At 41.5% G+C, this 14,270-nt stretch overlaps 2 protein-coding genes across 3 annotated transcripts; both read right to left on the reverse strand.

Moving 5' to 3' along the window:
- Positions 1 to 186: 186 nt before the first annotated feature.
- LOC311023352 (transmembrane protein 248) lies at positions 187 to 3,500 on the reverse strand. Of its 2 annotated transcripts, none has more exons than XM_084025131.1 (7): positions 3,350 to 3,500; positions 2,690 to 2,878; positions 2,264 to 2,513; positions 2,088 to 2,187; positions 1,803 to 1,944; positions 1,576 to 1,716; positions 187 to 1,437 (listed from the first exon to the last, which is right to left on the reverse strand). In XM_084025131.1, exons 2-7 carry the CDS (start codon positions 2,861 to 2,863, stop codon positions 1,417 to 1,419), a joined length of 828 nt encoding a protein of 275 aa, XP_083881257.1. In that variant the 5' UTR covers positions 2,864 to 2,878; positions 3,350 to 3,500; the 3' UTR covers positions 187 to 1,416. The 2 variants fall into 2 exon arrangements, with proteins under 2 accessions (XP_083881257.1, XP_083881256.1); XM_084025130.1 differs by having other exon boundaries at positions 1,570 to 1,716.
- Positions 3,501 to 9,342: 5,842 nt separating this feature from the next.
- Positions 9,343 to 14,256, reverse strand: LOC311023068 (ATP-dependent RNA helicase DDX19B-like). The gene is made up of 9 exons (XM_084024732.1): positions 14,137 to 14,256; positions 13,949 to 14,041; positions 12,012 to 12,114; positions 11,797 to 11,911; positions 11,519 to 11,696; positions 11,162 to 11,399; positions 10,105 to 10,267; positions 9,817 to 10,008; positions 9,343 to 9,724 (listed from the first exon to the last, which is right to left on the reverse strand). The coding sequence occupies exons 2-9, from the start codon at positions 14,008 to 14,010 to the stop codon at positions 9,663 to 9,665; spliced, it is 1,113 nt and encodes a 370-aa protein (XP_083880858.1). The 5' UTR covers positions 14,011 to 14,041; positions 14,137 to 14,256; the 3' UTR covers positions 9,343 to 9,662.
- Between the last annotated feature and the right edge of the window lie 14 nt (positions 14,257 to 14,270).

Here is a 14,270-nt window from a genome sequence, read left to right on the forward strand (position 1 = left end):
TCTGAACGCTGATTGGAGGAGAGATCCTGCGAGACTAGGGAAACATACCGGTACATCCGTCCGCGGTGACGCTCCTCACCAGTGCCATAAAATGTATTGAATTTGTAATTTCATCTGTATAATTCAAAACACTGACTTACAGGGGGGATGTGTGTGTCAACTGATCATAAATAACAATACAGACAATTTTAGCAGTTGGTCCTCTTTGTTTATTTCTACTCAATATGGTAATTTTGACAATAATGAACCATGCATAATGTTATCTGTAAGGGATGTAAAGTCCCTGTAGCACGATATCATACTGCCCTTACAAAGAAACCCATGAAACCAAATGCCTTCAAGAAAAAAAAAAAAAAAAAAAAACGAAATAATAAATTATTTTGAAATGCTAAACAAACAGTCTCTTTAAAGAACAATTAACACCACAACCCAGATTTAAAAATCACTAAATACGATCTCCCTCTTCCGTTGTTGGTCCAGGACTCCACGAAAAACACATAAGGGAAATATCAATCTGCAGAGTGGACATTCAGTATTGTAGCTATGTTTCTAAGGTTTTTGAGTTAATGGTCATTTGGATGAGTCACTGAAAAAGTTGTATTATTACTAGTATTGCGTCAAGTCAAGCCTATGGGTCACATTCATAGCTTTCCTTCACTTGGCAGAACCACAAATTAAACAGGTGTTGGGTACTGTACAAAGACACTTGAAGTAAAGCTCCTTAATTCCCCAGCTACACAATAGAAACGTAGTATTTATATTTTTCACATTTAAAACCTGTCAGTTCATAACACTGGTAGTTTCCATGCACACACACTGTTTAGTGTCCTGTCAACTCTTTGTTATTAACAAATATTACAAATGGCACCACTTGAACAATATCCGATGCTTAGAAATTCAATTAAGAGCAAGATACATCTTCTGCACTCACTCCTAGTAAGCATGGTAAACACTGCACACAACAAACTGGATAGTTAATGTGTGACCAGTCAACAGTGTAGGTATTATCAGTTGAAGCGTTATAAAAGAGTTAAAGATTAAAAAAAAAAAATCTATCACAACCATATTTCTCACTTGGATATTGCCTATAACAGAGATGCTCAACTGATTAAATATTGCACTTTCAAAAGATGGGATTAAGCAGAAGCTGAAATACCACTTCACTGGATGTTCCATAAATACCTAGTCTCCAAACCCATGCAGAGATAACCCTGATGACATCACCAGGGTTCATTTCTCAGACTTTGACACTCTCCCTCCAGAGCTACAGAAGATATTGATGATGAGAAGTACTCCCCATTAAGTGCAAACTGCCTTCTTTTGTAAAAACGGTGGGATGCCCCTTCAAAGGCAGTGACACAGATCTCTCCAACACTGACTGATATATTTATGCTGCAGCAGATGGAAACCTTATCATCAGGGGTCCATCAAGGGCTCCTGCAAATAAAGTCAAAACAGTAAGGTTGGGTTAAAACAGTATTCACATATTTTAGATATGGAGAGTGTGTGTTCAATAGTGTTCAATAAAAATGACTAAACGTTAGCATACTCAGAGATGTAAGAAATTACTTTTACATTTTGTAGATCCATTCCATTCCAATGGTAGCGGTGTATGAGGGAATGTGTCAGACTTGCAGCTACGCAGAGCATCAAACAAATTCCTAGCAGACACGCACTGACTTCTAACAGATGTCGAACGGAAACGCTCTGCTCCTCCTAAAGAATGAAAGTGGAAATTGAGTTACAGGATGACAAGATGCTATGCTGTGTTTACCACTGCTTTAAGTCATGTTATGCCATACCTGTGTTAACATGACCGTGAGTGCAGGGTCATTCACAGAGTGGAGACTGTAGCAGGTCTGCGTCGCTGTCGGCCGCTGGTTGCTCACTTCCACATGGATGGGCGTGATGTCTTTCTCAGCTGCAGGGCACCCCGGTGGAAGACTTCCATTAAGGTGTAGAGTATATGCATGAAGACACACAAACATTCCTAGTTCATGAGTTTACATTGTTTATGTACCCAAGTAGTTGTTGATTCAAGATAAGGATGCTTAGAAACACACACTTTAGAGAATGAGTGAACTTACAGACTCACTGGCAGGATGTGGACCGGGGCACTTATGGTGAGACAGGTGTCGGTGTCATTTCCAGACAAAAACTCCAGAGTCACATTAACAATCTCGTTGCCTGGGGGAGGTAAAATGATCGTCATACACACACACACATTTTTTTTTTTACAACTAAACTGCGATGCAATACCAACCTCCAAGATGTAATTGACTGGCTCTCAAGGCAGCGTGCAAACCAAAGTGTTTCAGAGAGCCACCGTTTGAGTTGGCAGTCACAGCCAGAGGAACCTTTAGATGCAGAGTGGTGAAAGTCATCGTAGAGTTGACTGACGTGTCTCTATCCATCAGAGTAGGGGGGGCTGGCGAGACTTGCTCAGGTGAACTTGCGTTGGCTTTCACACACAGCTGGAACTGGGACAAGGAGGACAGTAGGTAGTTCCAGTCCTTAAAAGAAGAATTGAGTGTACGATTTGCATATCAGTATCAGATGAGCACAGAAACACAAGTGCACACATATGCAGTAAAGGCATTGTGTTTTATTTGAACCCGTCCTCTTAGATGAATCATGTTTATTTATTACATTATAATCTCCAATGTGATCTGAATAAGCGAGTCCTCACCTTCGCTGTGTCAGGGTTAGGCAGGGTGTGAGTGGAGCTGAAAGAGCTGAGGCAGATACAGGAGATGGCCATAGTCAGCAGACACAGGAAAAATGTGACCCCCGGTGGATTCTGGGATGCGTATTCTCTGAGGTTAGTCACTGGCTGCCAGAAAGCCATCGTCAGACTCCACATACACCCAGCGCCAAGCTGTAAACACGAGTCACAGGCATGTCATTTTCCAAGTTTTCACAGCTTTAGTCCACAGTGTCTCTGGCGGTTGTGATGGGTCGGTTCCGTGAACGTCGCTCACCAACCGAAAGTAACATGTCCAGTTTTACCAAACAACCCCCAAAAGACCTTAACTTTAACAGTTTCTTGGTCAACGACAGTGTCATTCAAAACTAGATTAAACATAAGGTTAACGGTGGCAACGGTTACCATATGCTTCGTGAGTTTGTATTAGCAAACCCCAAAATGCCCCCTAAACACGTCACTAACAGTGAACTAATAGTATTGCCTTGGAAAACAACCCCTTTCACTGATGTTTAATGAACATTTAACTACGGTACTCGGGACTATTGTAGTCGTGTAGCTAGTTTATCAGCCAACGAGCTCCTTCGATAACTAAGTAACTGCAGCGTCAGGTTGTGTTCAATGTAATAAAAGATGAGTTCATACCTTGAATTCGAGCAGTCTTCTCTGATCAAGTCGCGAACTTTGGTAGATATCCGAGTTTCTTGACGTTAAGTAAACAGGGGCTTGACATGTTTACGTTACAGTTTAACTCCAGCGGCACAGAGATACCAACACGACAGCTTTTACGCTGCTATCAGTGCTATGGGGTATGACGCATGCGCAGTGTAACGAGCGGAGACTTCTTTACTGCTTGTGTGGCAAAACTCTAACTGTAGAGATCTGCGAGTACATTTTGATTGTGACTCAAGACGATTTTAGATCCCGGTTCATTTTTGATTTGTAGAAACTACTTTTTCCATTCACCTGAATTGGGTTTTCTACAATTCAGAAGAGTTACAGCAGGTAGTACATTAATGTTGGTGATGAGCCACAATGTTCAATGTTCATTTACAAGAACACAAACACTGCAGTTTAGTTAATCTCACATTCACCATCCTGGTAGTGTAAATATTCAATACAGCATTTTTAAGTGTCCCTGCAACAAGTGTACCCTGTGAAAGGATTTTTTCAAAAGCAGGGGAAGTGTTATCCAAAAAAAAAGAAACAGACTCAGCTCAAAAAGAGCTGAACAAATATTATTTTTGAATAAAAATCTTTGATTATTGTATTGCATATAACAATGTGTCATTTATATATTTTTAATAATGTTTCTTTAATTCAACCTGTATTCTACTTAAATTAAGGAAACCTAAGACTGGCTCATTTCATAGTGGCACATAATTAGGAGTTTTCTTTGGCGCGAGCATATAGTTCACAGAAGTGGCCACGAGATGCCACTGTAGAGTCAGGTTTCATATTCGTTTCAAGGCTTCAACACATACTGAAACATCGCTTCGAACTGTTTCGAAGCTTCCCTTTGCCCATCACTACCGCACAGACGCCGGGATACGATGGCAAGGCGGAGCTGCCAACACGCACCACCCGCTTCGGCAGAAGAGAGAGAGAGACTAAATAACTGGGGGGTATATAAACCACCCCGCACTACAGGTGCCGGAAAGGTGCGTGTCACACCTGCCGCGATCGCCATACCTGTCGCAAAACAGACAGACTAACGAGGACACCAAAGAACCAAAATGAATAGATGCCATATATCATCCGGTTACACATGCATATGGAATAATAAGACTATTAATATTTTCAAATACATGATCTGACGGGAGCCGACCACTTTACAACATGTACCCATATTTCTTTCTCCTGCTACAACCAGATACAAGTCTCAATCCACGTTAAAATGCAACAGAATACAGGACATTACAGCCACTCTGTTAAAAATGTTCTGACGTTAGTTCATGACGTTGGTCGTGGGCTGTGTGAACAGGTGAATATATTTTTCTGAACACTTATCATCTTACCAATATAATTTAGTAAGTAAGCATCACATGAGGGGATACTTACCTATTAATTAAGGTGTATTACAGAGATCTTGTTAAAAAAAAAAGTTTAAATCATCAAAAAGATGTTTTTTTCCCAACACATGAGGGTGGACTTAATATCAAAAAAGAAATTCTATATGACATCATTCCATTCCATCCATTCCGCCCCCTTCCACCCACCCCCCCTTTCCACCCCCATTCCACCCCCCCTTCAGTGATGAACATTCTGATGAGTGACATCATGGGATCAAAGGCAGTGCCTTTGATCCTAAGGCCCTGCAGTATCTATAAATTCCAGAGAAGCACATCCATTTGTTGTGGAGTTGCAGTGGAGTCCGATCAAGAGATAAAATCTATTATAGATACTATCTACTTTGAAACGGTTAATACTACTATTATAGTTGTATATATATATATATATATATATAGTATATAGTAGTATAAGATCCAGTTGGTACAACAACATGTTCTGTGCCGTGGATATAAGAATTCAGCAAGGGAACAACAGAAGATTTGTTGGTGGTGCTGGAGCTCCAGCACCACGTCAAACCAACAAAACTGACCAGACTGAAAAGTTGGCCGTTGATCCCAGCGTTAATTTTCACAATAATAGGTTGAAAGAGATGGAGGACCTTGTTGAAGAGAAGGAGTGTGAAATTAACGAGCCGAGGAAACTTCTTCAAAATGAGGAGGAGAAGACGAAGAAGAGCTCTGAAACCCTGAACGAGCAGGAGTCAGAGATTTACCAGCTGAGGAAACTTCTTCAAAAGGAGCAGGAGAAGACGAAGAAGAGCTCTGAAACCCTGAACAAGCAGGAGTCAGAGATTTACCAGCTGAGGAAACTTCTTCAAAAGGAGCAGGAGAAGACGAAGAAGAGCTCTGAAACCCTGAACAAGCAGGAGTCAGAGATTTACCAGCTGAGGAAACGTCTTCAAACCAATCAGGAGAAGCCAAAGAAGAGCTTTGAATCCCTGAACAAGCAGGAGTCGGACATCAACAAGCTGAGGAACCGTCTTCAAACCGAGGGAAAGAAGACGGTGAAGCTCTCTGAAACCCTGAGAGAGAAGGAGTCTGAGATCCATCAGCTGAGGAACCGTCTTCAAACCGAGGGGGAGAAGACGGTGAAGCTCTCTGAAACCCTGAGAGAGAAGGAGTCTGAGATCCATCAGCTGAGGAACCGTCTTCAAACCGAGGGGGAGAAGACGGTGAAGCTCTCTGAAACCCTGAGAGAGAAGGAGTCTGAGATCCATCAGCTGAGGAACCGTCTTCAAACCGAGGGGGAGAAGACGGTGAAGCTCTCTGAAACCCTGAGAGAGAAGGAGTCTGAGATCCATCAGCTGAGGAACCGTCTTCAAACCGAGGGGGAGAAGACGGTGAAGCTCTCTGAAACCCTGAGAGAGAAGGAGTCTGAGATCCAACAGCTGAGAAACCATTTTCAAACCGAGGGAGAGAAGATGGAAACCGCCAAGCGTCAAAGCAAACAAAGCTTTGATGAGATGGTGGCGAGGTGTAAGGACAAAATTACAAATGTTGCACACCTTTCTCGGCAACTCAAAGACACCACAACCCAGCTGATGGTGAAGGAAGCTGAACTCGTGGAGAGTAAGCGCTTCTGTCAGACACGATGCAACGCCCTGGAAGACGAGCTGGCAGAGAAACAACGGAGCCATGAGACCAAGTTCCAACTCTTGGATGGCGAGAGAAAGGAACTTGAGACCAAAGTCCGACAGGCCCAGGATGACAAACTGGACCTGGAGAAGCTCTGTCTGAGCCTGAAAAATGGATGTTCTTTTTGGCGGAGAAGAGGAGTCTTCTCCTCCAAGAAGGACACTCAGACAGAGCTTCAGAAGATGATGGACAAAATGCATGAGAAGGAGAGGAAAAAGAAGGAGAACGAACAGGAGGAGAAGAGGAGGGGTTTGTTTAGCCTGATGCACCGGACAAAAAGGTGCGGTGGCGACACCCCTCCTCCCTCCTCATCTAGGTGTGGATAGAAGTGGGGGGGAGCCCCTGCTTCTATTCAGACCTCCTTCATCTCCATCACCACCCTCCTCCATCTCCGTCCCCTTCATCTCTGTCCCCTCCATCTACATCACCCTTCATCCATCTACCTCACGACTCCTCCCATCCACTCCTGCTCCCTCCTCCCCCTGCATTATACGTGGGTTTTTCTCCTGGTGCTCAGGTTTCCCACTAGAAATATCCACAATCGATTTAAGGTTTTTTTCCTGGTCCTCAGGTTTTTCCCATAAATCCCCAAAAATAGTTGATTCGGTTTAAGGGTTTTCTCCTGGAGGTCAGGTTTTCCCATTTAAAAAACACATTAAAATACGTCCCCTAACACCCCCCCCCCCCCCCTGCTCCCTCCTCCCCCTGCATTATACGTGGGTTTTTCTCCTGGTGCTCAGGTTTCCCACTAGAAATATCCACAATCGATTTAAGGGTTTTTTCCTGGTCCTCAGGTTTTTCCCATAAATCCCCAAAAATAGTTGATTCGGTTTAAGGGTTTTCTCCTGGAGGTCAGGTTTTCCCATTTAAAAAACACCCCCCCCCCCAAAAAAAAAACCCTCTCCGGGAACCATCACCTTACCGCGGTGGAGAGGTTTGTGTGTCCCTATGACCCTGAGGACCCTGAAGCTTTGTGCTCCTGGTAGGGCTTCCCATGGCAAATTGGTCTCAGGTGAGGGGCCAGACTAAGAATGGTTCAAAAGACCCCATGAAAAACCGAGGAAGAAGAGGAGTGACCGCAGCAAGCCCGGGGCCCCCGTCTGGAGCCAGGCCCAGAGGGAGGGCCCATCAGCGAGGGCCTGGTGGCCGGGCTTGCCACGGAGCCTGGCTGGGCACAGCCCGAAGAAGCGATGTGGCAACCGCCATAACAACAGACCATACTCTCGTAGCCTGACAGATTGAGTGAATCTGCTTCTTAGAAAAGTTAACCACTGATATTTCAAAAGCATAAATCATCCTTTTAAAATAAAATAATAAATAATTAAATACAATTAATTTTAATTACATTTTTTTACTTTGTACACATATAAAATGACAAATACCATGAATATAATTAGACTTAAAATAATTAATAATAAATACAGTGTTTACAGTGCTTATTTTCCAAAATGGCTATTTACTGTATATATATTCAAAAACTTGGCTTATAAACTATAAACTTCAAGTGTATTTTATAATAAAATAAATAAATATGTAAAAAAACACTTGACAACTGGTATAGGAGAAAAGGGGGTGAACCAATTTCAAAAGTAAATGTACACATTTGAAAATAAGTCACTGTTGTAAATATAAATTCCATTAAACATAGAGTCAATGTTTTAAATAAAAATACCTGTACTTCAGTAGCAAGTCACACGGATCATTTTGGTGATTGACATATATATATACACACGGATGCTATGCATACGTTTAGGCACCCCACGTTTAAGTTGACTTGAAAGAGGAATAAAAATCGTCTTTTGTAAAGTGATCTCAATGCCTTAATTAAACAAATGAGGAAAAATCCTACCTTATTAGGACACCAATTTTCTTTGTGAATGAATGATGTATCGTAAAGAAATAAATGTTCTTCATTAAAATACAGGGTGCATAAGTATGGGCAACCCTATGTTAATCTCCCATAGAGGCAGGCAGATTTTTATTTTTAAAGGCCAGTTATTACATGGATCCAGCTACTGGATACTATGCATTCTGATAAAGTCACCTGGCCCTTGGAGTTAAAATAAAATCCAAATCCTCACAACCCTTCACATACCTAGAGAAAATCATGGTTCTTTTCTTAGTATACCTTAGTATACAAAATCTTATTTTTGTAACCGTTTTTAGATGATAGCAAATTCAGAATAATACTGTCCAACTAATTAATCTAACTTGTAACCTTTTTTGATAAACAACAACTAAATGGCTATAGTTTGTTTCCATATCTTACATTTTTTGATTGACGTTCTTATATGCCAAATAGTCCTCTGTTAGAGAAGTACAGTCAATGTGTTGAATTCATCACTATCTTTTTATACTGCAACACCCTGCTTTCATATTGTGAACACAAATCCATAAATCAGGTGTAATTAATAGTGTTAATGAATGACGCTGACCTCATGAGTAACACCTGTGCTTTTGAATCAAAATCACCACTGTGAAAAAGGCCAACTGCTAACAACCTTCACTCTGCTCCGAGCAAGTACTCCTTTTATATTTCTTTCATACTGAAAAAGGAGTCAAAATCATTTCTGGAAGGATAAAAGCTGTTTTTGATGATGAGTGAACGTACCACGATGTGACTCATCAAACTCCCTCTGGAAAATGTTGAAAACAAATCAATCACACTAAAGAGCAGAGCATTCAGGGGCTACACGCTTAACTTAAGAACATATTGTATTTTCCCTAAAGACATATTTAAATCATCATGTTTAATAAAAGGCTGTTTCGGATACACCCAATATAATGATTTTACTTGGTACAGTGTAAAAACCTTTTCCTCTGACGAGCCGCAGCTTTCATGAACAGATGGTATTTAAACTGCAAGTTTGATATGCAACGGTATAGTTATTTATTCTTAAAATGCTTCAAGTCACTCAAGGATATCAACAATTCATTTAAGACAAACAAACAAAACTGCAAACCATCAACTGTAGTCTCATCAACACCCTTAAATGCTGTTTTAACAGCCGGTGGGTGATTTTATAATTTACATGCTTAAGGTGACTTAATGATCAATCAGAATTGGACACATCAAATAAAAATGGCACAGAATACTGCCATGAAAAAAGTTTGCATAAACATTAGCGCGATTCTCTCCTCTGTAAAGAATAAAATGCAAACAATAAACTCTGGAAAGGAACTCAAGTCTCACATTTGAGGTAACACGTGTCTCACTGCGTGAGGATTTGATGGTGCACGGAGCAAAGCATTCAGCCGATCAGGAGTTCCATTTCATCAAGATTGCTAGGATCAAGGATTCTCATCTGCCTCACTGTAAGAGAGAGGAAGAGAGAGATAATAGTCACATTAGGATCCGTGCATTTGCCGTTTTGCATGATCAAAGTGAAAGAAACGGGAACATACTGAAATGCCTTTCAATTTGTTTGATAATATCCACGCTGCGTTCGCTGTCAACCATATTGATCGCGAATCCTCTTCTGCCGAAGCGCCCTGTGCGGCCGATCCGGTGAAGGTAAGTCTCGTTGTCAGCGTTCCCAGTCATGTCCACAGGGAGGTCAAAGTTGACCACAAGCGACACTTGTTCCACATCAATACCTGTAATCATCATGACCCACTAATGAGTTTGAGAAAATGTACACACTCACCGTCCAACATTAACGTGATGTTTTCATTTTAAAACCCCTCCCGTACCTCTGGAGCACACGTTGGTGCTCACCAGCACTTTCTCTTTCCCGTCCCTGAAGCGTTCGATGGCGGCGGCTCTCTGCTCCACCGTCATTTCCCCACTCAGCAAGGACACCTGGTGCCCTTCTTGGATCATGCTTGTGGACAGCCAAGCAGCCATCCTGCGAGTCTAAAGAAAAAGTATCAGCCAAACTAAAGTGCTCATACTGGCGTCTTGTCAGGAGACATTTTTCCAGGAATTGGAAAATACTTATTTGTGTGTCAAAATTTGTATCATAAAACAAGAACGACATGCCTTCTTATGAGACTTCTGCTCTGATCCTACTTTGCTATGAATTATGCATTACTGATTAAAAAATATCTGTTGGTTTACTGGAATTCAACACCCAATTTACAACCGACATCCCCATGCAATCTGTACCTGGAGATCCTATCTTGACAAATACAAGAAACAACACATTAATGAAAGATGTAAATGTAATAGACTGGATCAGCCAGACCACATCTAGAGATCCGCTTTGTCATCAGATCTGAACCAGATGTGGATGCAATGGGTACAGCATTACCTCATTCTAAGGAAAGACAATCCATCCGACAAGTTGACATCTAACACAGGTTATAGATACAAAGTAGTCGGCTACTAAAATCAGCTATAAAATGGAATCATTTAGGGTTTTATGGTGGATTAGATTGAGCCATGCAGCCACGGCATGCAGCACTACGTAAGGAGGAGGTTCAACAATGTTGCCCAGAATATGCAAGCAAGCAGGAATGCAGCAGATATGCACCGACCACTGCGTCCGCAGCACCACGATTCAGAAATCATCTGATGCGTGAGCCGAACAATGCCCCTTATCGGCCTGTTGAGAGCTATTGCTTTAAATTTTTAAAAAATGGAGATAACGAGAACAATTAAACACCAGGAGATAATACAATAATCACACATAATCCATATCGTGTATCCAGAAACAGATCTCCAGGTGTGATCAGAACAGTGAAGGAATAGTTTTCATTAAATCCTAATCAAGTGTGTTCTAAGACACGGTTAAATCAGCCGACTTACATTGCAGAAGATCATGGCCTGTGCTATAGTAAGGGTCCCATAGAGGTTACAGAGGGCAGTGAACTTGTCCTCCTTGTCCCTACAGAACACATAGAACTGCTTGATGTTATCCAGGGTCTCCTCGTCGCGCCTTAGCCTGATGATATTGGGATTGGGGACCACCCGCTCTGCAAACTCCCACACAGAGTCGTCAAAGGTTGCAGAGAAAAGCAGCATCTGGCAGGCCTTTGTCAGCTGTCTGTGTTGGTACGGAGAGAAAGGGAGGAAAACATTGTGACAAGAGAAGCTTGCTGACGGACATGACAAAGATAACTTTTGTTATCATCATCGGGAGGTTTCTCTGAAAAGCAAACACACCTATAGATCCGTATGCTCTGGTCACGATGACCTTGTGTGGCGATCATCACATCAGCCTCGTCAAGCACAAACATAGTAATCTTCTTGGGGTCAATGAGCTTGTACTTGGTGCACCAGTCCAGGATTGTGCCTGGCGTCCCGATGACAATCTGCTCCTGCAACTTGATGCCTCGCGCCACTGAACAGAATGCAGGAATTCACACGGTGACACCGGCTCTCAAATACCAGTTTACCCCTTATTCCATCAGGTGTAATTACAAGTACAGTCACATTCTTACTTCTGTTGCCCCGAATGCCGTAGGCCAGTTTCAAATCAGGATAAAATTTCCCCATTTGCTCGATCACTTGGCCGATCTGTAGAGCGAGCTCGTATGTTGGGGAGAGACAAAGGCACTGGAGGAACCAAACAGTTTTCAAATGTTGAGTGGCATTTCAGCTTCTACTACTCAATGTGGACACTGGCTGGACTTTTCAGATTACATGAGATGCTTACCTGAGTCCATTTATTGTCTGTGTTAACACGGCTGAGCATGGCTAGAGAAAAAGCAGCAGTTTTACCCGTGCCAGACTGTGACTGGGCAATCAGATTCATATATCTGGGAGAAGAAAAATATAATGAAGTGATGTAAGAAACCCAAGTACAATTGTTAGAGTCCAGAGCTGGAGCAATCAGCAGAACATACACACAACTATAACTATTTTTCTCAATCGAAAACTTATTTTAAAAGCATTATGCTTGGTTTGATGACCTTACCTTGTATATTCTATGTGATGTTTTTCAGTTTTAGGATACTTTACAGACTAAACAATTAACCAATACAATAATTGGTGTTAATTGATAACAAAAGTAATCATTAGTTACAGCCCTAGTCCATTGATTCATGCAAAATTAGCCTTTTCACATTCTCATTATAGATCTAGATTATTCGCTTAAACCAGGGGCGTCAATTGGGTATGGCAAGTTATGGCAGCTGCCACACCTTGGCTCCAGGGGAAAATGTAAATATTCGTTTTTTTTTTATACATTTATGGAATTACTCTGTGTCTTATTTGTATTGATTAATCTATTATTTAATACATATAAATGAACTACAAGTGAAAATCAGAACAACACAATCGATTTCTCTAGATATTATCTTTCCCAACACTTGTATCCCCCCTCCATATCTTGAAATGTGGTGTCTCCCAGCCCTCCCTGACGAGACGACGGAGGTCAGAGCTGGGTCATTATTGTTATCGCGTTTCTGTTTGTTTTTTGTTTTGCTAAGCTAATTAACTAAAATGAAAAGGAATCAGATAACTTTAGAATCTTTTTTATCAAAAAAAAAGAGGCAGGCGATGGGTCCAATGTTGCCCCAGCAGGGGAGGGAGGAGGACCAGGTAGGGAAGGTGGGATTCAGGCTGTTAACGAGGCTGTTAGCCACTCAGCACCCTCTGCTCCCTCCCCCCCTCTCCTCTTTGCATTTGGACTTTAACAGTTTTAAGTTGACCTGGTATGTTCACGTGATATTGTTGCAATTACATAGTGAATGAAGTGAACAGAATGAGTGAAATTGTGTTTGTCAGAAAGGCTATTACTGCTCTCTAACCCTGCCGCTTGCTATCCATGGTGCTGAAATGTAACGGCGCATTTGACTGAATTGACTGATTAGCATGCGTAGTTAAGTGTTTGTGTCCATAGTTATGTTAGCGGGATGTGAGTGAGACTGCATTTGAAAAAGTTCAAATTTTCCTAACCACACAGATAAGCTACATAGCAGAGTTGTCACTTTTGTTATGATTATTTGCTGGGCATGTATATTGATTGACACTGTAGTTAAGTCATGTGACTAGTAACCTTGCCATACCTTAGCTTTGGCTAAATTGACGCCACTGGCTTAAACTAACAAAACCATGGTTATAATAAATGTATATAAAGTGCTATGAATTAGTTTTGGATGTGCTAGAACTTGCTCGAAAAAATACTGCACTAAAGTGCTTAAAAAATGTGCTGAAATGATTAGTCAATTTATCAATTAGATTATTGCCAGAACCTTTTTGAGGGCTCTTTTAATTAACTGTCAGAAAAGTGAGAAAAACAGCAATTTCAAGTCCAAAGATGATGTCATGTTTTTCATTTTGTGAAACCAATAGTCCAAAATACAGATATGAATAATTTACAATGTTTTCAAAGAGAGAAGAACAGCAAATCCTCATCTTTGAGAACCTTGAACAAGAAAATAGTATTTTTCATTGATGAACAACTTGAACAATTACATGACAATCAAAATAGTTAATTAACTTTCAGGTTATTTAAATGACAGAGAAGAGCAGCAAATCCTCATATTTGAGTGGCTTGAACCTTGATTTTTGCTTGATAAGTAACGTTAATGTAAATTATGTTTCTGTCCAATGACTAAACCAAGATGACTTGAGTGAAAATGAACTCACGGCTGTGCCAACATCAGGGGCAAAGCGTTCTCCTGGATACTGGAGGGTCTGTTGAATCCCATGTTGTACACACCATTCAGCAGTCCAGGTTTCCTATTGATCATCAAAAGCAACAAGTGTTTGAGGACGGAGGGAGGGAGAGAAACAACATACAGCTGCTTGAAAGTTTAGATTACAATCAAACGCACAGTCTCAGCTCCTCAAAATTCTTCACAGAGAAGAGAGGAGATGCGGGGTCTCGCCGCAGGACCTCAACCTGGTTTGTGTTCTGCACCAGACTGCGCCGGACCAGTTTATTCAGCAGAGACTCTTCAGCCAGGTC

Source organism: Eutrigla gurnardus (assembly GCF_963514095.1).
Source record: "Eutrigla gurnardus genome assembly, chromosome: 13".
Classification (NCBI taxonomy): Eukaryota; Metazoa; Chordata; class Actinopteri; order Perciformes; family Triglidae; genus Eutrigla; species Eutrigla gurnardus.